Raw genomic sequence first — 18,415 nt, forward strand, 5'->3', positions numbered from 1 at the left:
GGGTTCGCTCCCGCTTTTCAGAGGTAATCAAATGGCTGAAATCCCTTTTCTTGGCCTTCTTTTCAGCGTTTGCCATTGTCGTCTTCGTGAAATGCATATTCATTAGGGGCGTTTCACTGCCTATTTATAGGCAACTGTGGGCGGGACATGAAGCCGGCAAAGCTGCGCCACATTTAGAGTTGATTGTGATTTATGAAGGAAAACTGGCGTGGGACGTGCGTATGCACTGTTTTATAAATCAGACTATTGTTTTGCGTACACACGTCCTAGGTTTCATGCTTACGCAACCTTTTGACGTGAATCCTAAGCACAGTTTTATAAATGAGGCCCCACCCCTCTGCGCTCAGACTTACAGAGACCACCCCTCTGCGCTCAGACTTACAGAGACCACCCCTCTGCGCTCAGACTTACAGAGACCACCCCTCTGCTCTCAGACATAGAGACCAGCCCTCTGCGCTCAGACTTACGGAGACCAGCCCCTTGCCGCCGCGGGTCAGGCCCTCCCTCAGCCCGCTCGGCTGCTTGTTCATGGCCTCCCGCCGCTTCTGCTGGTATTCCTCATCCATCGTCATGGCAGCCACTCCCTTCGCCATGGCGCCCGTGATCCTGGAGGCGGCCCCGGCGATGCCCCCTGCGGCAGACAGAGGGGTCCATGTGACGGGGGCACAGACAGGAAGAGTCATGTGACGGGGGCACAGACAGGAAGAGTCATGTGACGAGGGCACAGACAGGAAGAGTCATGTGACGCGGGTGGATGCAGCACTTACCCACAGCCCCGCCCACCAGCGCCTTCACTCCCAGAGCCATGCCCTCCACAAACTCCTCCGGACCTTGGATAGCACCCTGGGGAACACACAATATCACTCAAACTTTCTCTCTTTCCCTCTTTCTCGCTCTCTCCACCTCTCACTCTCACACACACACACACACACACACGACCACAGTGTTTATTAGAGGCCATGATCACTCTACCTGGTACGGTTCGTAGAAGAAAGCCTCCACCCCCTCAGAGAGCCCCCGGATCAGGCCGAAGGGGTTCCCCAAAACATCCAGCCCCAGAACCAGAACGTACATCTGCTTTATGGCCTGAAACACAGAACCGACACACACAACATCTCACACCTGTTTGGAGTAGTGTATCATACAGGTGAGTTACCTATTTAAAGTAGTGTATTGTAGTATATTATACAGGTGAGTTACCAGTTTGGAGTAGTGTAACATACCGGTGAGTTACCTATTTATAGAAGTGTATCATACAGGTGTGTTACCTGTTTGGAGGAGGGTATCATACAGGTGTGTTACCTGTTTAGAGTAGTGTCGGATGACCTCAGATTGGAGCTGTTGTGTTGTGCGGAACTGGAATTGCAGCTCAAAGAATGCCAGCCTGTACACACACACACACAGGAAAACCACAAGACACTTTATACATCTGAGGCTGGCTTAAGCGAGATGCAGGGCAGTGTGCAGTGTGGTAATCTCGGCCGTACTTGAAGACGACGTCCTGCACGTCGGTTAGCGTAGCGCCGATGCTCTTCAGCAGCAGGTTGAGGGACTGCACCGGTATGACCTCTGTCTCCCTCTTCTCCTTATTGCCGTCATCTCCCCCTGAACTCAGGGAGAAGCTCAAGTGCAGCTGCGCGCGCACACACACACACACAAACACAAACAGACACAGACAGACACACACACAGTCATACACTACTCACTCTGATAGTAGAGCTGAATACTCATTCAGTACTCACTCTGATAGTAGAGCTGAATACTCATTCAGTACTCACTCTGATAGTAGAGCTGAATACTCAGACACTACTCACTCTGACAGTAGAGCTGAATACTCATTCAGTACTCACTCTGACAGTAGAGCTGAATAATCAGACACTACTCACTCTGATAGTAGAGCTGAATACTCATACACTACTCACTTTGATGGGGGAGATGTGGAAGTACTCATAGAGACTGATTGGACTTGTGTCTGTGGCAGAGGCGTGATTCAGTTCCGTTTTCAGGTACACGATATCCTTCTCAAACAGCTCCACCTACCGAGTGAGAAAACCTGGGGTCACGACCTTTTAAAGACCATGACACACGGTGGAGTCATAACATTAATACTGCGTTTGCACGGCACAAGCACAGGACCCGTCACCCAGCTCTCTATCTAGGCCGCTACGGCCACCAGACGGCTGTGTCCGGGCAGGCACCCTTACCTCCTGCTCGGACGAAACAGCGGCGGCGTTCTCCTGGGTGAAGAGGTCCAGGATGGCGTACAGAAAGCCCAGATCCAGCTTCAGGTCCATCTCCTGAATTAGAACCTTGAAATACCTGCGACAGAGACACAGTTCCATGAAACCTTTAAATATGTGCACTCGAGTTCAACAATGCCTTCAAATACCTACTCTAGAGTTCCAGTAAACCATCGAATGCCTGCTCTAGAGCTTCACAAAATATTCAAATACCTGCACTAGAGTTCCAGTAAACCTGCAAATACGTGTGATAGAGTTCCAAAACTCCTTCAAATACACGCTGAGAGAAGTAAAATGAGGGACTCACTTGATACGGGAAATGTCCGAATGGCCGGCAGATCTGGTGACGATGCTGACATCAGTCAGGGGTTTGGGTTCTGGGTGGAGGGAACAGAGATCCGAGCTTGAATTTAAATAGAAATGTGAAGGTTTCTGCCCACATTAATCAATTAATCTGCAGTGCTGTCCATCAAATTTCCAATGCCCACCGACCTGAGTCCATGGTGACAGACTTGGGAGGCTTGATGGGGTAGAATACGTAGGGGAAGATGGCTCCAGGCAGCTGATTCTGGATCTGTGAAATCACAGGTGGTGAAGCTGCGGTCTCACAGCGCCCCCCGGAGGAGGAACACAGGTACTGTACCAACACTGCACCAAAACCGCCTTCTGCTCTTCTAAACCCCACTACAGACAAGCCGAAGCCGAGCCTGACTATGACAATGCACGATACATAAATCATCATAAGCTATCATCACTATGAAAAATGTTTGGCTTATGTGAAAACCATTAAAAAAAATAACTGAAGAATGCTTTCCTCCCTCACCTGGATATAGCTGAAAGATGCTTTGCTCACCTGGATACAACTGAAAGATGCTTTCCTCCCTCACCTGGATATAGCTGAAGAACGCACTCCTCCCTCACCTGGATATAACTGAAGAACGCACTCCTCCCTCACCTGGATATAACTGAAGAACGCACTCCTCCCTCACCTGGATATAACTGAAGAACGCACTCCTCCCTCACCTGGATATAACTGAAGAACGCACTCCTCCCTCACCTGGATATAACTGAAGAACGCACTCCTCCCTCACCTGGATATAACTGAAGAACGCACTCCTCCCTCACCTGGATATAACTGAAGAACGCACTCCTCCCTCACCTGGATGCGGTTGATCTGAACTCGGTAAGCCTTCTGCCGAGCCGAGACGCTGTACTCCACCTTCACTCCGGGCAGGAAGTTCCTCCTGAGCGGCGAATCGTACGGATGCAGGACCCTCATATCCGTACCAGTGGGGGTCAGAGACACCTGCCACAAACACACACACACACACACACACTTATTACACTCACCACACACCTGTTATTACACCAGGCCGTTCATGAACGTGAAGGGTGGGACTCGGTTGCCAGGCCGGTTTGAGAACCCGTTGGCCCTGGATCAGTGGGGAGGGACCGTGGGTAAAGCAGCCCGGCAGGTGAGGCGGGAGAGCGGCTGAACTCTGACCTGCATGCCGTTAGCCAGTTGCAGGATCTGGTGGTCCACGGGGCTGCTCTGGTTGTACACCACGAAGAGACTCTCCAGCTGAGCCGCGTCTTTATTGCTCATGGGCTTCCAGCGAGCCTTCTTCTTGGGTTGCGACTCCCACACCACATCGGAGCTACCCAAAGGGAAACGCAGTGAAACAAGTGTGTCTGGGTGGAAGGCAGAGAGAGTGTGTGTGTGTGTGTGTGTATGCATGTACAGTACGTGCTTGTGTGAGGGCATCGAGTGTAAGTGTGAAATAAAGCATACGTGTGCCTTTTTTTACCTAGTGATGCCAATGAATGACACTTCCTGGCTGGTGGTGTTGTTGACCAGAGAGACGCCCACGTTCCTCAGGGACAGGACCACTTCCTGTTCGGCCAGCTCAGCCTTCTCGCTCTCGCACAGCAGCTTGTAGATACGCTTGTCCTCCGTGAACAGCGCCACCCGCTGGAGACCCTCGTAGAAGGAGATGAGGAACAGCTTCCCCTCCTCGTTAACGTCCAGCAGCATGTCCTGCCAGACAGGTCAAAGGTCAGCTGGCTCTCAAAACTACAAATACATAAAACTACAAATAGGCAAAAGTATACAAGCCCTCAATTTAAGTACACGTAATTTTAAACTTTAAATCTTAAACTCTTTCAGTCCAAGGCCAATACCAAGTGGCTTCACCCAAAGGGGTTTTGGCTATGGTTGAAAATTGAGTTGGGTTTTAATAGGGGCTCAAAAAAATACTATAGCAGTCATTTTGATTGGTTGAAAAGGTTTATGGCACTCTTCGGATTTTACGGTGCCAAATTGCTCTCTTGGGACTGAAAGGGAAAAAGTGATAATGAATCTTCTGGGGTTTTTGGATTCTTGCCGATTTTGGTTTCTTGACTGTCCGAGACAGGTTTTATGTGCAACAAAGGTGATTTTAGATAATTCCATAAAGCGTACCTGTTCGCTGCGCAGTTCCCCCGTGTGGTTTCCGCACTTCCACTTGAGCGTGCGTGAGCCGGTGGGCTCAGCCCAGGTGTAGTGCACTGCGTTCCCCGGAGCCAGCTCGTCCTTCTCCTTCTGTGTGCTGCAGGAAACGGCAGCGTTACGCCCCGGGGGCGACCGCGCGGTCCGCAGAGCCGCGTCTTCCCCATACCGCCACCGGCCGTAACCGCGACGCCCCCGAAGCCATGACGACCACCATACTGCCTACAGCCATGATGTCGATACGGCCAACAGCCATGATGGTGATACCGTGTAGCCATGAGCACGATACCCACCTACAGTCATGACCACCATCCCACCACAAAGCATGACTGCGAGTACCGCCTTGACCGCGATAAGGCGGAAGACCACGACCACACCCCCACAGAAAGGCACAGAGCAAGAAGAGCGCGAGATGGAGAGCAGGCTTGGAGACACCCCCTCCAACCCCAAAATGTAATGGTCAAAGAAATCCAAAGCCCCCCTGGGAAGAAGACAAAGAAAGAAACCGCAAAGTCGCATTGTTCTAGCGTGATTGGATAACATCGGGAGGAACAGGTAACCCAGGCGAGTGAAGGTAAAAAGGTGAGTGAAGCAGCACCGTAACCAGGCGGATGCAGGAGCAGCAGTTTCCCATTCGCACAGAGCCCTGAAAGCAGCGGCCAGAAACCAAGGACACAAAATGGCTCCGCGACGGAAGGTACAAGACATGTCGTCTGAGCTCCTGCCTCTCTCTGTGGTGCTCCACAGCGTGCGAACAGACTGCCTCTCTCCGTGGTGCTCCACGGCGTGAGAACAGACTGCCAGGCGCAGTTTAAGCGCTCGTGAAAAACGCAGATCCACATGAGGGAGCAACTCAGACACACGGACAGAAAAATAAACTGAGAAACGTTCCCCTACACCTGCAGGACTCATGGAGGGCCCAGATCTGACCGCACAGCACAGAGACAGGCCAGTGCCACCAGGTGCAGTGTGGACGGATTGAGGAGCCGCTGGTTTGAAACCCATGGTGGCAGATTGTGGTTTAATTCCAGCACAGCTAGGAACATGGGCTAATGTGATAACATGTTACAGAGGGTGTTAGGGCTTGGGCCTTGGGCTAACGTGCTATGGAGAAGGAGGCAGGAGGCCTAGGGGAGTGGGCTAATGTGCTAAGCTACAAGTGGTGCGAGGGCTAGGCCATGGGTTCATTTGCCAAGTTTAAGGAGGCCTGACGGCCAGGCTCATGGGCTAACGTGCTAAGCTGCATGAGGTGTGAGGGATAGGGCCGTGGGCTAACGTGCTAAGCTGCATGAGGTGTAAGGGATAGGGCCTTGGGCTAACGTGCTAAAGAGCAAAAAAAAAGAAAGAAAGAAGTTAGTAGGAAGTGTGTGTGTACGCGCGTGTGTGAGACGCAGTGCCGGTCTGAAGTGGACCCTCCATGCTGGCCTGGATCTGCTACCTGGACAAGCTGCCTTCTTCTCCATTGGAGAAGGACAGATCCAAGAGATCGTTGGCGACCCAGTTTGAGTCTTGCTGATCCGAGCAGCTGCCCGGAGGAGGTGAGGGGAGAGAACATAAACCCTCACATATACATATACACACACAGCCATACACGCACACACGCATGCACGCACGCACACACCCACACACACACAGCCATACACGCACGCACGCATGCACGCACGCACACACCCACATACACACACACACACACACACACACACAGCCATACACACACACACGCACGCATGCACGCACGCACACACCCACATACACACACACACACACACACACAGCCATACACACACGCATGCATGCACGCACGCACACACCCACATACACACACACACACACACACACACACACAGCCATACACACACGCACGCACGCAGGCACACACCCACATACACACACACACACACACAGCCATACACACACGCACGCATGCACGCACACGCACATACACACACCCACACACACACACACACACACACATATATGCACACACACACACAGCCATACACACACACACACACACACACACACACACATAAACACACAAACATACACCCACCCACACACATACACAACACATACACACACACGCATACACAGACTGATCACACACACAGCCACACACACCCACACACACATACACCCACACACACACACACACAAACATACACCCAAACACGCATACACAAACTCATCACACACACATCCATACACACATGCAAAAGCATGCAAAAAACACAAACAATGCACAGTCAAAACACAAACAAGCTCACAAACTTATCTTTCACAATCTCATCTCATCTGCATGCACACACACACACACACACACACACACACACAGATACTCAGCAGAAACTCGTCACAAACAAGCAAAAAACAAATCTCTGTGCCATGCTCCTCCAGTTGGCATAACCACACTCAAAGCTACTCACAAACATGTGCATGAGTGTGTCTGTGTGTGTGTTTGTGAGAGAGAGAGAGTGTGTGTGTGTGTGTGTGTGTGTGTGCGCGTGTATGAGGTTGAGTTTGTGTGTGCGTGCATGTGTGTGTGCGTATGTGTGTATAAGAGTCTGTGTCTATGTTTGCACGTGTGTCTGCATGAGTGAGAGCTTGGGTCTGCGAGTGTGTGTTTCTGTGAGTGTGAGTATGTAGGTGTTTATGCGTGTGTGTGTGTGTGTGTGTGTGTGTGTGTAAATCTTACTGAACTAAACCTGACCCACTAATAAATGGGTCAGTGAGACCCAGCTTCACCCATTTAAGACTCACAGATCCCCTCCCTCTCACTCTCATTCTCTATGCTGTCCTGGCCTGAAGGAGCTCTTGGGCTACACAAGGATACTCAGCCTTGTAGGGGAGGGTTAGAGCAATAACATACACAGCAAAAACATCTCACATACCATTACACAACGAACGGCAGCAATGAGTACTGACAGCAACATAATCACCACAACCAAAAATGTATTTAAAATGTATTCATAATTGTGAATTCCCTCTCTCCCTCCCTCTCTCTCACTCATTCTACGCGGTGCTCTCTCGCCCGCAGTCTCTCGGTAGGCCTCACCTCTGGTAGAACTCCAGGGTCTGCTCCTTGGTGTGGTTGATAATGAGGAAGGGGGCGGCGCCATCGTGGTATTCCGAGAAGCGGATCACGGTGGAATGTTCCGTCAGGTTCACGTCCACAATAATCCCGCCCATCTGGGTCATGTGACATGAGGAGCAGAAGGTGTGGGGTCAATAAAGGGAGGGGCTCAGGGGCAGGGCTCACCGTGTTTGGAGCGGGGCTAAGGGGGTGGGCTCACCATGTCTGTGGAGGGACTAGGGAGCAGGGCTCACCATGTTTGGGGCGGGGCTAAGGGGGTGGGCTCACCGTATTTGGCGAGGGGCCAAAGGTCTGGGGAACATGGTTAGATGTGCAAGGGCGGGGCTACGGGGCAGGGCTCACTGTGTTGAGGGTGGGGGTAAGGGGGCGGGGCTCAGTGTGTTTTGGGCAGGGCTTAGGGGCGGGGCTCACTGTGTTGAGGGTGGGGGTAAGGGGGCGGGGCTCAGTGTGTTTGAGGTGGGTCTTAGGGGCGGGGCTCACTGTGTTTAGGGTGGGGGTAAGGGGGCGGGGCTCAGTGTGTTTTGGGCAGGGCTTAGGGGCGGGGCTCACCGTGTTTAGGGTGGGGGTAAGGGGGCGGGGCTCAGTGTGTTTGAGGCGGGTCTTAGGGGCGGGGCTCACTGTGTTTAGGGTGGGGGTAAGGGGGCGGGGCTCAGTGTGTTTTGGGCAGGGCTTAGGGGCGGGGCTCACCGTGTTTAGGGTGGGGGTAAGGGGGCGGGGCTCAGTGTGTTTGAGGCGGGTCTTAGGGGAGGGGCTCACCGTGTTTAGGGTGGGGGTAAGGGGGCGGGGCTCAGTGTGTTTGAGGCGGGTCTTAGGGGCGGGGCTCACCGTGTTTAGGGTGGGGGTAAGGGGGCGGGGCTCAGTGTGTTTGAGGCAGGTCTTAGGGGCGGGGCTCACCGTGTTTAGGGTGGGGGTAAGGGGGCGGGGCTCAGTGTGTTTGAGGCGGGTCTTAGGGGCGGGGCTCACCGTGTTGTCCAGGTGCAGCAGCAGGCAGTTCTCCTGCTTGTGGAAGTTGATGGTGTGGGGGGTGGAGTGGCAGCCCTCCACCTTCACCTTGACTTTCTTACTGTCCTTCTCTGGCCAGAACGGCACTGCCACCTGGTGGAGAGGAGGGGCACACACATGCTCACTCAAACTCTAATTCCCCCCAGCTAGTTTATTACCTTAACCGAAACCTGTTCAACCTCTTTTCATTGCTGGAATAGTGAGGTAGTTAGTGAGATGTATATATATATGACAGCTGCACGGCTTCCATTCGATGGAAGATAATAGTGTGAGTGTGCGTGAGTGTGTGTGTGTGTGTGTGTGTGTGTATGTGCGAGTGTGTGTGTGTGTGAGCGTGTGTGTATGTGTGTGTCTGAGCGTTTGTGTGTGTGTGTGTGTGTGTGTGTGTGTGTCTGAGCGTGTGTGTGTGTGTGTGAGCGTGTGTGCTTGTGTGAGCGTGTGTGTATGTGCGAGTGTGAGTGTGTGTGAGCGTGTGTGTATGCGCGTGTGTGTGTGTGTGTGTGCGCGCGCACCTGGTCCGGTGGGGCTTTGGTCCAGTCGTCCTCCTGTTCCTCGCTCACACTGATGGTGTACTTGGTTTTGTTCACCAGCAGGTAGAACGGCACGAAGGACACAATGCGTGTCAGGCTGAAACTGCTGGCATCAATCTTTACCCCCACCTACAGGACCGGAGGGAAATCACACCAAATCACCCCTACTCAGACAAGGTGTGGAACCGCCAGGTCACCATAGATCCTACACACACAGACACACACACACATGATCCTGGACATTTAGCAGGTGTGTGATCCCACACACACACACACACACAGGTGATCGCGAGCACTCACCAAGTAATCTTTGCTGCGGCCTTTGCATTTCACGTCTCCATGGCTACCCACAGTGTCCAGGGAGAACTCGTCCGAAAGCTCGCTGTCCGACACCATGAGTCGCACCTGAAGCACAGAGACACGCTCTAACCAACCAATCACATACCCTCGCCCTCACCCAAGCTGACTCCACGGCCAGTCACGTGCCAGCCAGCGGGTCGCTGGTGTCGGTCGAAGATTTCAGCAGCTCAACGATGTGCTCGGGGTCCTTGCATGCCTCTGTTGCGTTGTGACGTACCGTGACGTGTCCCATTCTGATTGCTGTACACTAGTAATCAGGCACTGGAAGTGCAGCTATATCGAGTGCACGCTAACAAGTGTCGCTTGTGTCGAAAGTGCTGCAAGGGTGACAACGTAGCCACCAAGTACTAATTTCATGTTCCATTCAGGCGAAATAGTTTCTATACATAGTGGATACACTAAGACCTTGCCTGAGACCAGCAAACGGACAAAATTATAATTTCATCAACGGCTTTTTGGCAACGGTAGGACGGTCTACAGCAATCGAAATGTGACACGTCACCAGGCAACAGAGACACACAAGGCCCCTGAGCAGACCGTCGAGGCGAGCAGATCGTCGACAGACACCGGCCGCCGGCCCCTCCCACCTTGTTGTTCTGCAGGAAGTTGCGGGGCTTGAAGGAGAAGAGCAGGGGCCTGTCGTAGTCCCGCGGGTGCTTCCTGTGGATGTCGTCGGCCTTGTACTGCAGCAGGCGGTCCGTCTTGTTCACCATCCAATAGGGCGAGTGCACGGCCACCACCGTCTGCCCGGGGTCGTAGGTCACGTGCACGGCGATGTCCAGCTCGGCGCCCTCCGGGCTCAGCTGGGCGCTGTCCGGGGCCAGCGAGCGGAAGGCGGTGAAGGCGATCTCCTCCTGGGCCGTCCGCAGGGCGTACTCGCCCTGCCAGTCCTGGCTCAGGTAGTCCAGGAGCCGCAGCTGCAGCCGAGACCTGTCCATGACGGCGGCGTGCAGCTGCGCGGAGTGGCCCTCCTGCAGGGTGCTGGAGGCGTGCTCTCCGTTCTCCTGCAGCCAACGGGCGCGCAGAACACAGTCGGCTCAAATCGTTCGCCCCGGAAACAGAGAAGTGTGTACACGCCGCAAAAACCCCCCAAAAAAACTTGTGAATCTAAACAAGTATTTTAGTGTTATAGAATAAGAATGGCACCTGTCAAGCAGTAACTTTAACTTAAAACGAGCTCATTTCTACTTGAGAGAACAATAAAAGATTTTAAGTCTCATTACAAGACGAAAACAGTTAAGACAGACTATTTGAAATGAGTAACAAATTCAACAGTTTCACAGTACGCACGTGCCTGAGCAATGAAAGCAATGCTTTCAAAAACAGAAAAAGCAGGAGACCAGCGAGCACTATATTACTGCACTGCAAAAGTGTTTTAGTCTTGTAACGAGACAAAATCATATTTATTTTTGTAGAAAATATTAGCTTCAAGTGTCATTTTCTTGAGAAAGACACCTCATTGGCAGATTAGCTGATCTTATTCATTCAGTCACATTTTGCAAAAAGTCATATGTGTAAATAAGTGCAAATATAAGACCAAAACAGTTTTTTTCGCTTTAGCAGTGAGTTTGGCACAGGAGCGGTCTACCTCCAGGCAGAAGGTGAGAGGGTAGGGCAGAAGGTTCCGGAGCAGGACCGTGGGCCACAGGTGGAGGATGTAGGGCACGTCGAAGGCCTCCTCGACGCCGTGGGCCTCGTGGGACTCGTGGCAGGTGAGGAGGTCTTTGTGCGGGACCATGTTGACCATCATCACGCAGTCGGGGTCGCTGGCGCGACGGCAGCTCTGCTGTACGCACAGTCCGACGTGATTGCCCATGTCCTCGTAGCAGAACCCCTCCGACACCTCAAACTCTTCCTCAGTCTCCGTCTCTGTCACAGGCTGGAGGCTGAGCATGGACCTGCAGAACACACACACACACACACACATTCATTTTCATTCTTTATTTAGGTCCACATTTACAAAATATATTACAAGGGCCCAAACATATTTCAGTTGCATTCTGATGTCCTTCACTTGAGTAGCAGATAGCTTACCAGTAGGACCTAGCAAACAATATGCACAATAAACAACTGCGGCTCAATTGCTCCAGCAAGAAACATTACGAGTATAGTAAACATCTTCTTCTCCTTTGACAGTGACTGCCTCTAAAGGAGGGGACTGAGCAATATTTTCCAGTCACTTTGCTCTTCCTTTAGCGAGCCCAATTAATCTGAACACAGAGCTCAGACACAGGGCTCAGACACGGGGTTGTAACACAGAGCTGTAACACAGGGCTGAGACACAGAGCTCAGACACAGGGCTGTAACACAGAGCTGTAACACAGAACTGTAACACAGAACTGTAACACAGGGCTCAGACACAGTACCTGTAGAAGCCCAGGGGGACGCAGAACTCCTCCTTGGGCTGCGCCAGGCCCAGCAGTGTGGATCCCTCAAACACCCGGAACGGGATGGAGAAGTAATTTATGATCTGCAGGGCGGGAGAGGTCAGAGGTCAGAGGGTGAGTTTGGGTAACGCTATTGCAGAGTGTGTAGACTGCTGGTAGTTCTGGACACTCTCAATTCTTTATTTATTTTCATAAAATAAAAGACAGCGCTCTACGGGTCACGCCACCGAGACACCCCGCAAAATTCTCGATCCTAACGCGGTTCTACGCACCTGGAAGGGCGAGCGGATCTTGACGAACTTGCTCCCCTCCACAGAGTAGATCTGGCACACCAGGTAGCGGGTGACGCCCGAGTCCTTGTGCACCACGCTGAGCATGTTCCGGCCCACCTTAATCAGGGGGATGACGCCGGCCATAGTGTGGCCCACTGGAGCTGGGGCACGAGCAGGAACAGTCAATCACAGGAACAGAGCGAGAGAGGCCGTGGCTGCGTCCACAGGCAGATGCCAGTTTACTATTCAGAGCGTCACAATATTATGAGTATGTCTGAAACAATAGCTGCATAAAATAGTGTGAGGTTAAATTAACGTGGTTAAAGCGCACGTTCTCAAATTTTATTAAAGGGTATTTTTATACGTTTTAGGTTCACCATGCAGACATTACAGCGGTAGCCACATGTAAATTGTGTGATTCCAAATGAAATATGGAAAATATGAATATGAAATATGAATATGTGGAAAATCAAGACATAGGGTGTGTCCCAAACATTATGGAGGGCACTGTATATATTATACAATTATATATTGTACATACCGTGTAGTGTATAGTGTGTAATACACTGTTTGTGTAATGTAAAGTAGGTGTTGTATAGTGCATTTAGTGCGCATATGTAGTGCATAGTGTGTAGTTTACAGGGTATAACAGTAGAGTGTACAGAGCATTTAGTGTGTGTAGTGTATCATGCGTAGTGTACAAGTGTACCACCTGTAGCATATAGTGCAGTTGGTGTGTCTGGAGTACAGTGTGTAGTGTACATGTATATACACATGCACTCACTGGGTTGTATGAAATAGTCCTTGCTGCTCAGGCTGGTCATGGCAGAGAACTGGTCACTGCCGGTGGCGGTGGAGGTGTAGTCCATGTTGAGGCTTTCGCCGTCCTGCAGCTCCACCTGCTGGCCGGAGGCTGTAGTGCCGATGGGGCTGAAGGTCTCGCTGTGCAGCACAGACACTGCCAGGCCCAGGCGGTTCTTTATGACCAGCGGGGCCTGGTCCTTCTGGAAGTGATCTGCTGTCTGACTCGCAGCCTCCGCAAAGGCCTAAAACACACACACACACACATACACACATACACACACACACACAGTCACTGTGTTAGAATAATGCTTTCAAAAACGGACAAAGCAGGAGACCAGAGAGCACTATATTACTGCACTGCAAAAGTGTTTTAGTCTTGTAATGAGACAAAATCATTTATTTTTGTAGAAAATATTAGCTTCAAGTGTCATTTTCTTGAGAAAGGCACCTCATTGGTCCTGCTCTTACAGTCCTGCTCTTACCGTGCCTAGGTTGCTGAGCATGCCCAGTCCGCACTTGGACAGGGTGATGTTGAGCTGGTCCACGGAGCTGATGCAGATCACGGTCTTGTAGTCGGGGACGTTGTAATCCACTTCATCCGACAAATCCGTGCTTTTCAACGGTTTCTTTTTCATCTGCAGAAAACACAGTAAAATATGGTCTATATTACATATGAAACTACAGCAGTGCAGGGAAGGACAGGGATCTGACTGATGAAAGTGTGGGGTAGGGGTACCTTAGTATGTAGGGCAGTGGTAAACAACCTTGTTCCTGGAGATCTACTTTCTATCTAACAAAGCACAGCTCATTCAACAGTGACAGAGCTTGTAAAGCAATAACTAATTAGCAGAGTCAGGTGTGCCAAATTATGGTTGAAATGAAAACCTACTTGTATGAAATATAATAGCAAATAAAAAATATAACCGGGTCCAAGCAGCATCCAGAAATTATGAATTTCCAAGCTGTAAAGCCAGATATTGGAAGAATTCCATTACAAATCATCATCAACTGATAACTAATTGGGTGATGGTGGCCATATTTTTTTTGGATTAATTCCTAATTTATTGGAAGATCTCCAGCAACATGGTTGGTTAGCACTGGTGTAGCGATTATAGTGACTGTATCGTGGGGTAGTGCTGAGTGTACAGGGAGTGGTGTGTGCGTTTGCATATGCTCACAGTGAGACCCAGGGTCCACGGCCGGAATCCGTCTTTCTTATCGTCCTCCAGAGGCTCCAGCAGGGGCTCCCACACCCCCAACTCCTCATTATAATACAGCACCTGAAACCACACCCCCAACTCTTTATTATAATACAGCACCTGAAACCACACCCCAACTCCTCATTATAATACAGCACCTGAAACCACACCCCCAAGTCCTCATTATAATACAGCACCTGAAACCACACCCCCAACTCCTTATTATAATACAGCACCTGAAACCACACCCGAACTCCTCATTACAATACAGCACCTGAAACCACACCCCCAACTCCTTATTATAATACAGCACCTGAAACCACACCCCAACTCCTCATTATAATACAGCACCTGAAACCACACCCCAACTCCTCATTATAATACAGCACCTGAAACCACACCCCAACTCCTCATTATAATACAGCACCTGAAACCACACCCCCGACTCCTCATTATAATACAGCACCTGAAACCACACCCCAACTCCTCATTATAATACAGCACCTGAAACCACACCCCAACTCCTCATTATAACACAGCACCTGAAACCACACCCCAACTCCTCATTATAATACAGCACCTGAAACCACACCCCAACTCATTATAGTACAGGACAAGAAACCCAGGGGCACTGTGGGATACTGTACCTCCATGTTGAGCTTGCTCTCCAGGTTGATGAGCGTGCTCCAGTCCTTGACGTCCCCGTGGAAGGAGGACTTGGCGAGGAGCATGGGGACCGTGCGGTGGCCCACGCCGGCCTCCAGGGTCAGGCAGATGGAGCTGATGTCCAGCCGCAGCGACTCTCCCAGGGGCTCCAGCGGGGCCAGACTCAGGGAGTCCTCCTCGCTCTCCTCCTCCAGGAACCACAGCTTCAGCTCCTGCCAGCTCTTCCTGTTCCACAGGTTCGGGGGGACGGGGCTGGCCAGCTCCTCGGCCACCTCAGCCGCCGGGGTCAGTGCCGACTGGATGGTGATCACCGTGTTTATGATGATGGGGGACACCTGGAACACAGACACGCCCAGTCACATCACAGACAGGGGTGGGGTCTCAGGCAGAGGGGCGGGGTCTCAGACAGAGGGGCGGGGTCTCAGACAGAGGGGCGGGGTCTCACACAGAGGGGTGGGGTCTCACACAGAGGGATGGGGTCTCAGACAGAGGGGTGGGGTCTCACACAGAGGGGTGGGGTCTCACACAGAGGGGTGGGGTCTCAGACAGAGGGGTGGGGTCTCACACAGAGGGGTGGGGTCTCAGACAGAGGGGTGGGGTCTCACACAGAGGGGTGAGGTCTGAGACAGTGAGGTGGGCCCTACCTTGAGGGTGAGGGAGTTGATGCTGAGCTCCAGGGTCTGTGGGCCGGAGGGGGTCTGGGTGCTCTGGAAGAACACCTGGCAGGGCAGCAGCACGGTGGTGACCGTGTTCCTCTGCTTGTCGCGCAGGAACGGGCAGGCCACCACCTTCAGGTCCCGAACGGTCGCCGTCATGGTCTGGCCCTCCGGGTTGCTCCGTATAACCAGCTCACACTGCGTCGTCATGACGAGGGCCGGGGCGTCGGCACGGGTCAGGTCCGCCACAAACACGATCTCCGGGTTCTTCACCACCACGTTTATCTCTGACTTAGCCACGACAGGGGGTGCTGGCACTGCTACACACAGGGAATACAGAGACACACCATCACTCTCTCTCTCTCTCACATACACTCACACACACTGTATCACACTCACTCTCTCTCTCTCTCTCTCTCTCTCTCTCTCACATACACTCACACACTGTATCACCCTCACTCACTCACTCACTCACTCACTCACTCACTCACTCACTCACTCACTCACTCACTCACTCACTCACTCACTCACTCACTCACTCACTCACTCTGTATCACCTTCACTCTCTCACTCTCACACATACACTCATTCACTCACTCACTCACACACTCTCTCGCTCTCACATACACTCACACACACACACACACACACACAGGGAAGTGCACGTACCCGTCTCCTTGGAGGAGGAAGAGGTGGGTTTGATGTTTTTGGGTGGGGTAGAGAAGCCCTGTTGGCTGGCTTTGATGAAGATGTCTGCCACGGTGTGCAGGAACTCCATGCTGGCGCACAGGTAAATGTCCTGCACCTGCGTGTCCAGAACCGTGCCCTCCCGGCCCTGCTTATAGTTCACCTCCACCATCACGCTACGCTCCACGCCTGGTTTCTTCTCCAGCATCCTGGACAGAGGGGAGGACAGCCACTCTCATTTCACACTGTGCTGCGCTATGTTATGCTAAACCATCACCCTGTCAGACTGTAGAGGATAATCACTCACAGCTTTACCCTGTGCTACACCACACTATGCTACATTACGCTCAACTAGCATCATGCCAGACTGCAGAGCACTGTGCAAAATGAAGCTATGCTACGTTGTGCTAAATTAGCATTCTGCCAGACCAGAGAGGAGACGCACTCAAGGCTTTACACAGTGCTATGCAAGACTATGCTAAACGACAATACCCAATGTGGCAGGATCTCGATCTGGCAGCATCTCTATATTACAGTAGTTCAATTTCCCAGGAGCCTATGTGGATCTCTATCTGCCAGTGTGTCTTCGTTGCAGTAATGCATCTGGTGGGTCTGCATTTGGCAGGAAGCTGCTTTACCTGGAGGTGATCATTTTGATCCTCTGCCGCTTGTCGTCCAGGATGCAGTTGGCCAGTTTGACGGACGCCTTCATGGAGCTGTCAGAGTACATCTGCACAGCCGTGGAGATCGTGCCCAGCCGAAACTCGGCCAACTTCAGATCTTCCGCACGAGAGTCCAGAAACTGTAACTGAACACAGATAGCGCCTGAACACACAGCCTTGAACACAGAGCCTGATCACAGATACAGCCTGAACACAGCGCCTGAAAACAGACAGAGCCTGAACACAGATAGAATCTGAACACAGAGCCTGAACAAAGATACAGCCTGAACACAGACAGAGCCTGAACACAGAGCCTGAAAACAGACAGAGCCTGAACACAGATAGAATCTGAACACAGATACAGCCTGAACAGATAGAACCTGAACACAAATACAGCCTGAACACAAAGGGCAGTGATGGGGGTAACTGTAACTGGCAGGATAGTGCCAGGGTATACCTCGTTCGGACTGTACAGCACCAGGGTCATGGAGTCGAACTTGAAGTCCAGTTTCAGCGTGGTCTTCAACTTCAAGCTCTTATGCGGCTCAACAACGGCAGACGTTATCACTGTGTTTGCTGGAGAGACGCATACACACACATACACAAACACACACACCCATCCACACGCACACACACATGCACGCGCGCACACACACACACACACACACACACACACACACACACACACACACACACACGGTTAACCGTCTAACCGTTCACACCCCTACTGCATAAGCGGACAGCACATAAACACGTGTAAGTCTACCTGAGAGCTGCAGGAGCAGGTAGAGCAGGTGCTACATGAGTGCAGATCCAGATGTGTGTGTGCTGACAGCAGCAACACCAGGGATAAGGGGTAGGGGGTGGGGGTGGGGGTGGGGGTGGGGGTGGTAGGGGTGTGGCTGTGGGCCGGGGCGTACCTCCAGGGTGGGATGTCTGCGAGTCCTTGGTGGACAAGGCGTCGGTTTTATCCGGAGGAGAAGGAGGAGGAGGAACGGCATCCGACGTCTCACTCAGGTTCTCACTCAGAGTCTTCAACGCCACTGTCATGTCCTCCTGACTGAGAACCATCTACAGCACACACACGCATGCACACACACACATGCACCATCATCATCATATATTCCTGACTGACTGTAACCCTGAAGGAGGGTAAAGACCCAGCAGAGCATGCCTCATGTAGAGCCATATCTTTACTGAATGCGGATCAGAAAAAGTTTACAGCATTAACGGCTAACCGACTGACACACATAATTCTCAATATCATTAATGACGACCGGACAGGGTTTGTAAACAATACACTACTAATTGACTGAGCACCATCAACAACGGGCACACACACGCAGAGAATGTACAGACACAGACACA

The 18,415-nt window shown here is 51.8% G+C and overlaps 1 protein-coding gene across 3 annotated transcripts in view; it reads right to left on the minus strand.

The window, feature by feature from the left end:
* Window positions 1–18,415, minus strand: part of vps13a (vacuolar protein sorting 13 homolog A) — a 54,045-nt gene that overhangs the window by 8,521 nt on the left and 27,109 nt on the right. For 2 of the 3 annotated variants that reach the window (XM_061261599.1, XM_061261601.1), the window contains exons 35-65: window positions 17,968–18,118; window positions 17,505–17,623; window positions 17,024–17,193; window positions 16,368–16,594; window positions 15,687–16,018; window positions 15,024–15,377; window positions 14,356–14,457; window positions 13,660–13,812; window positions 13,158–13,419; window positions 12,374–12,534; window positions 12,081–12,184; window positions 11,303–11,612; window positions 10,302–10,718; window positions 9,655–9,759; window positions 9,337–9,483; window positions 8,786–8,917; window positions 7,784–7,917; window positions 6,167–6,253; window positions 4,702–4,828; window positions 4,049–4,278; window positions 3,745–3,898; window positions 3,400–3,546; window positions 2,733–2,814; window positions 2,548–2,617; window positions 2,205–2,319; window positions 1,923–2,036; window positions 1,488–1,633; window positions 1,303–1,384; window positions 973–1,086; window positions 768–843; window positions 468–631 (exon numbers count right to left, since the gene is read on the minus strand). In XM_061261599.1, coding sequence (XP_061117583.1) covers window positions 468–631; window positions 768–843; window positions 973–1,086; window positions 1,303–1,384; window positions 1,488–1,633; window positions 1,923–2,036; window positions 2,205–2,319; window positions 2,548–2,617; window positions 2,733–2,814; window positions 3,400–3,546; window positions 3,745–3,898; window positions 4,049–4,278; window positions 4,702–4,828; window positions 6,167–6,253; window positions 7,784–7,917; window positions 8,786–8,917; window positions 9,337–9,483; window positions 9,655–9,759; window positions 10,302–10,718; window positions 11,303–11,612; window positions 12,081–12,184; window positions 12,374–12,534; window positions 13,158–13,419; window positions 13,660–13,812; window positions 14,356–14,457; window positions 15,024–15,377; window positions 15,687–16,018; window positions 16,368–16,594; window positions 17,024–17,193; window positions 17,505–17,623; window positions 17,968–18,118 — 5,088 coding nt within the window. The remainder of the gene's footprint in view (window positions 1–467; window positions 632–767; window positions 844–972; window positions 1,087–1,302; window positions 1,385–1,487; window positions 1,634–1,922; window positions 2,037–2,204; window positions 2,320–2,547; window positions 2,618–2,732; window positions 2,815–3,399; window positions 3,547–3,744; window positions 3,899–4,048; window positions 4,279–4,701; window positions 4,829–6,166; window positions 6,254–7,783; window positions 7,918–8,785; window positions 8,918–9,336; window positions 9,484–9,654; window positions 9,760–10,301; window positions 10,719–11,302; window positions 11,613–12,080; window positions 12,185–12,373; window positions 12,535–13,157; window positions 13,420–13,659; window positions 13,813–14,355; window positions 14,458–15,023; window positions 15,378–15,686; window positions 16,019–16,367; window positions 16,595–17,023; window positions 17,194–17,504; window positions 17,624–17,967; window positions 18,119–18,415) is intronic. The other variant, XM_061261600.1, reaches the window with a different exon arrangement.

The sequence above is a fragment of the Conger conger genome, chromosome 11 (genome assembly GCF_963514075.1).
Source record: "Conger conger chromosome 11, fConCon1.1, whole genome shotgun sequence".
Taxonomy (NCBI): Eukaryota; Metazoa; Chordata; class Actinopteri; order Anguilliformes; family Congridae; genus Conger; species Conger conger.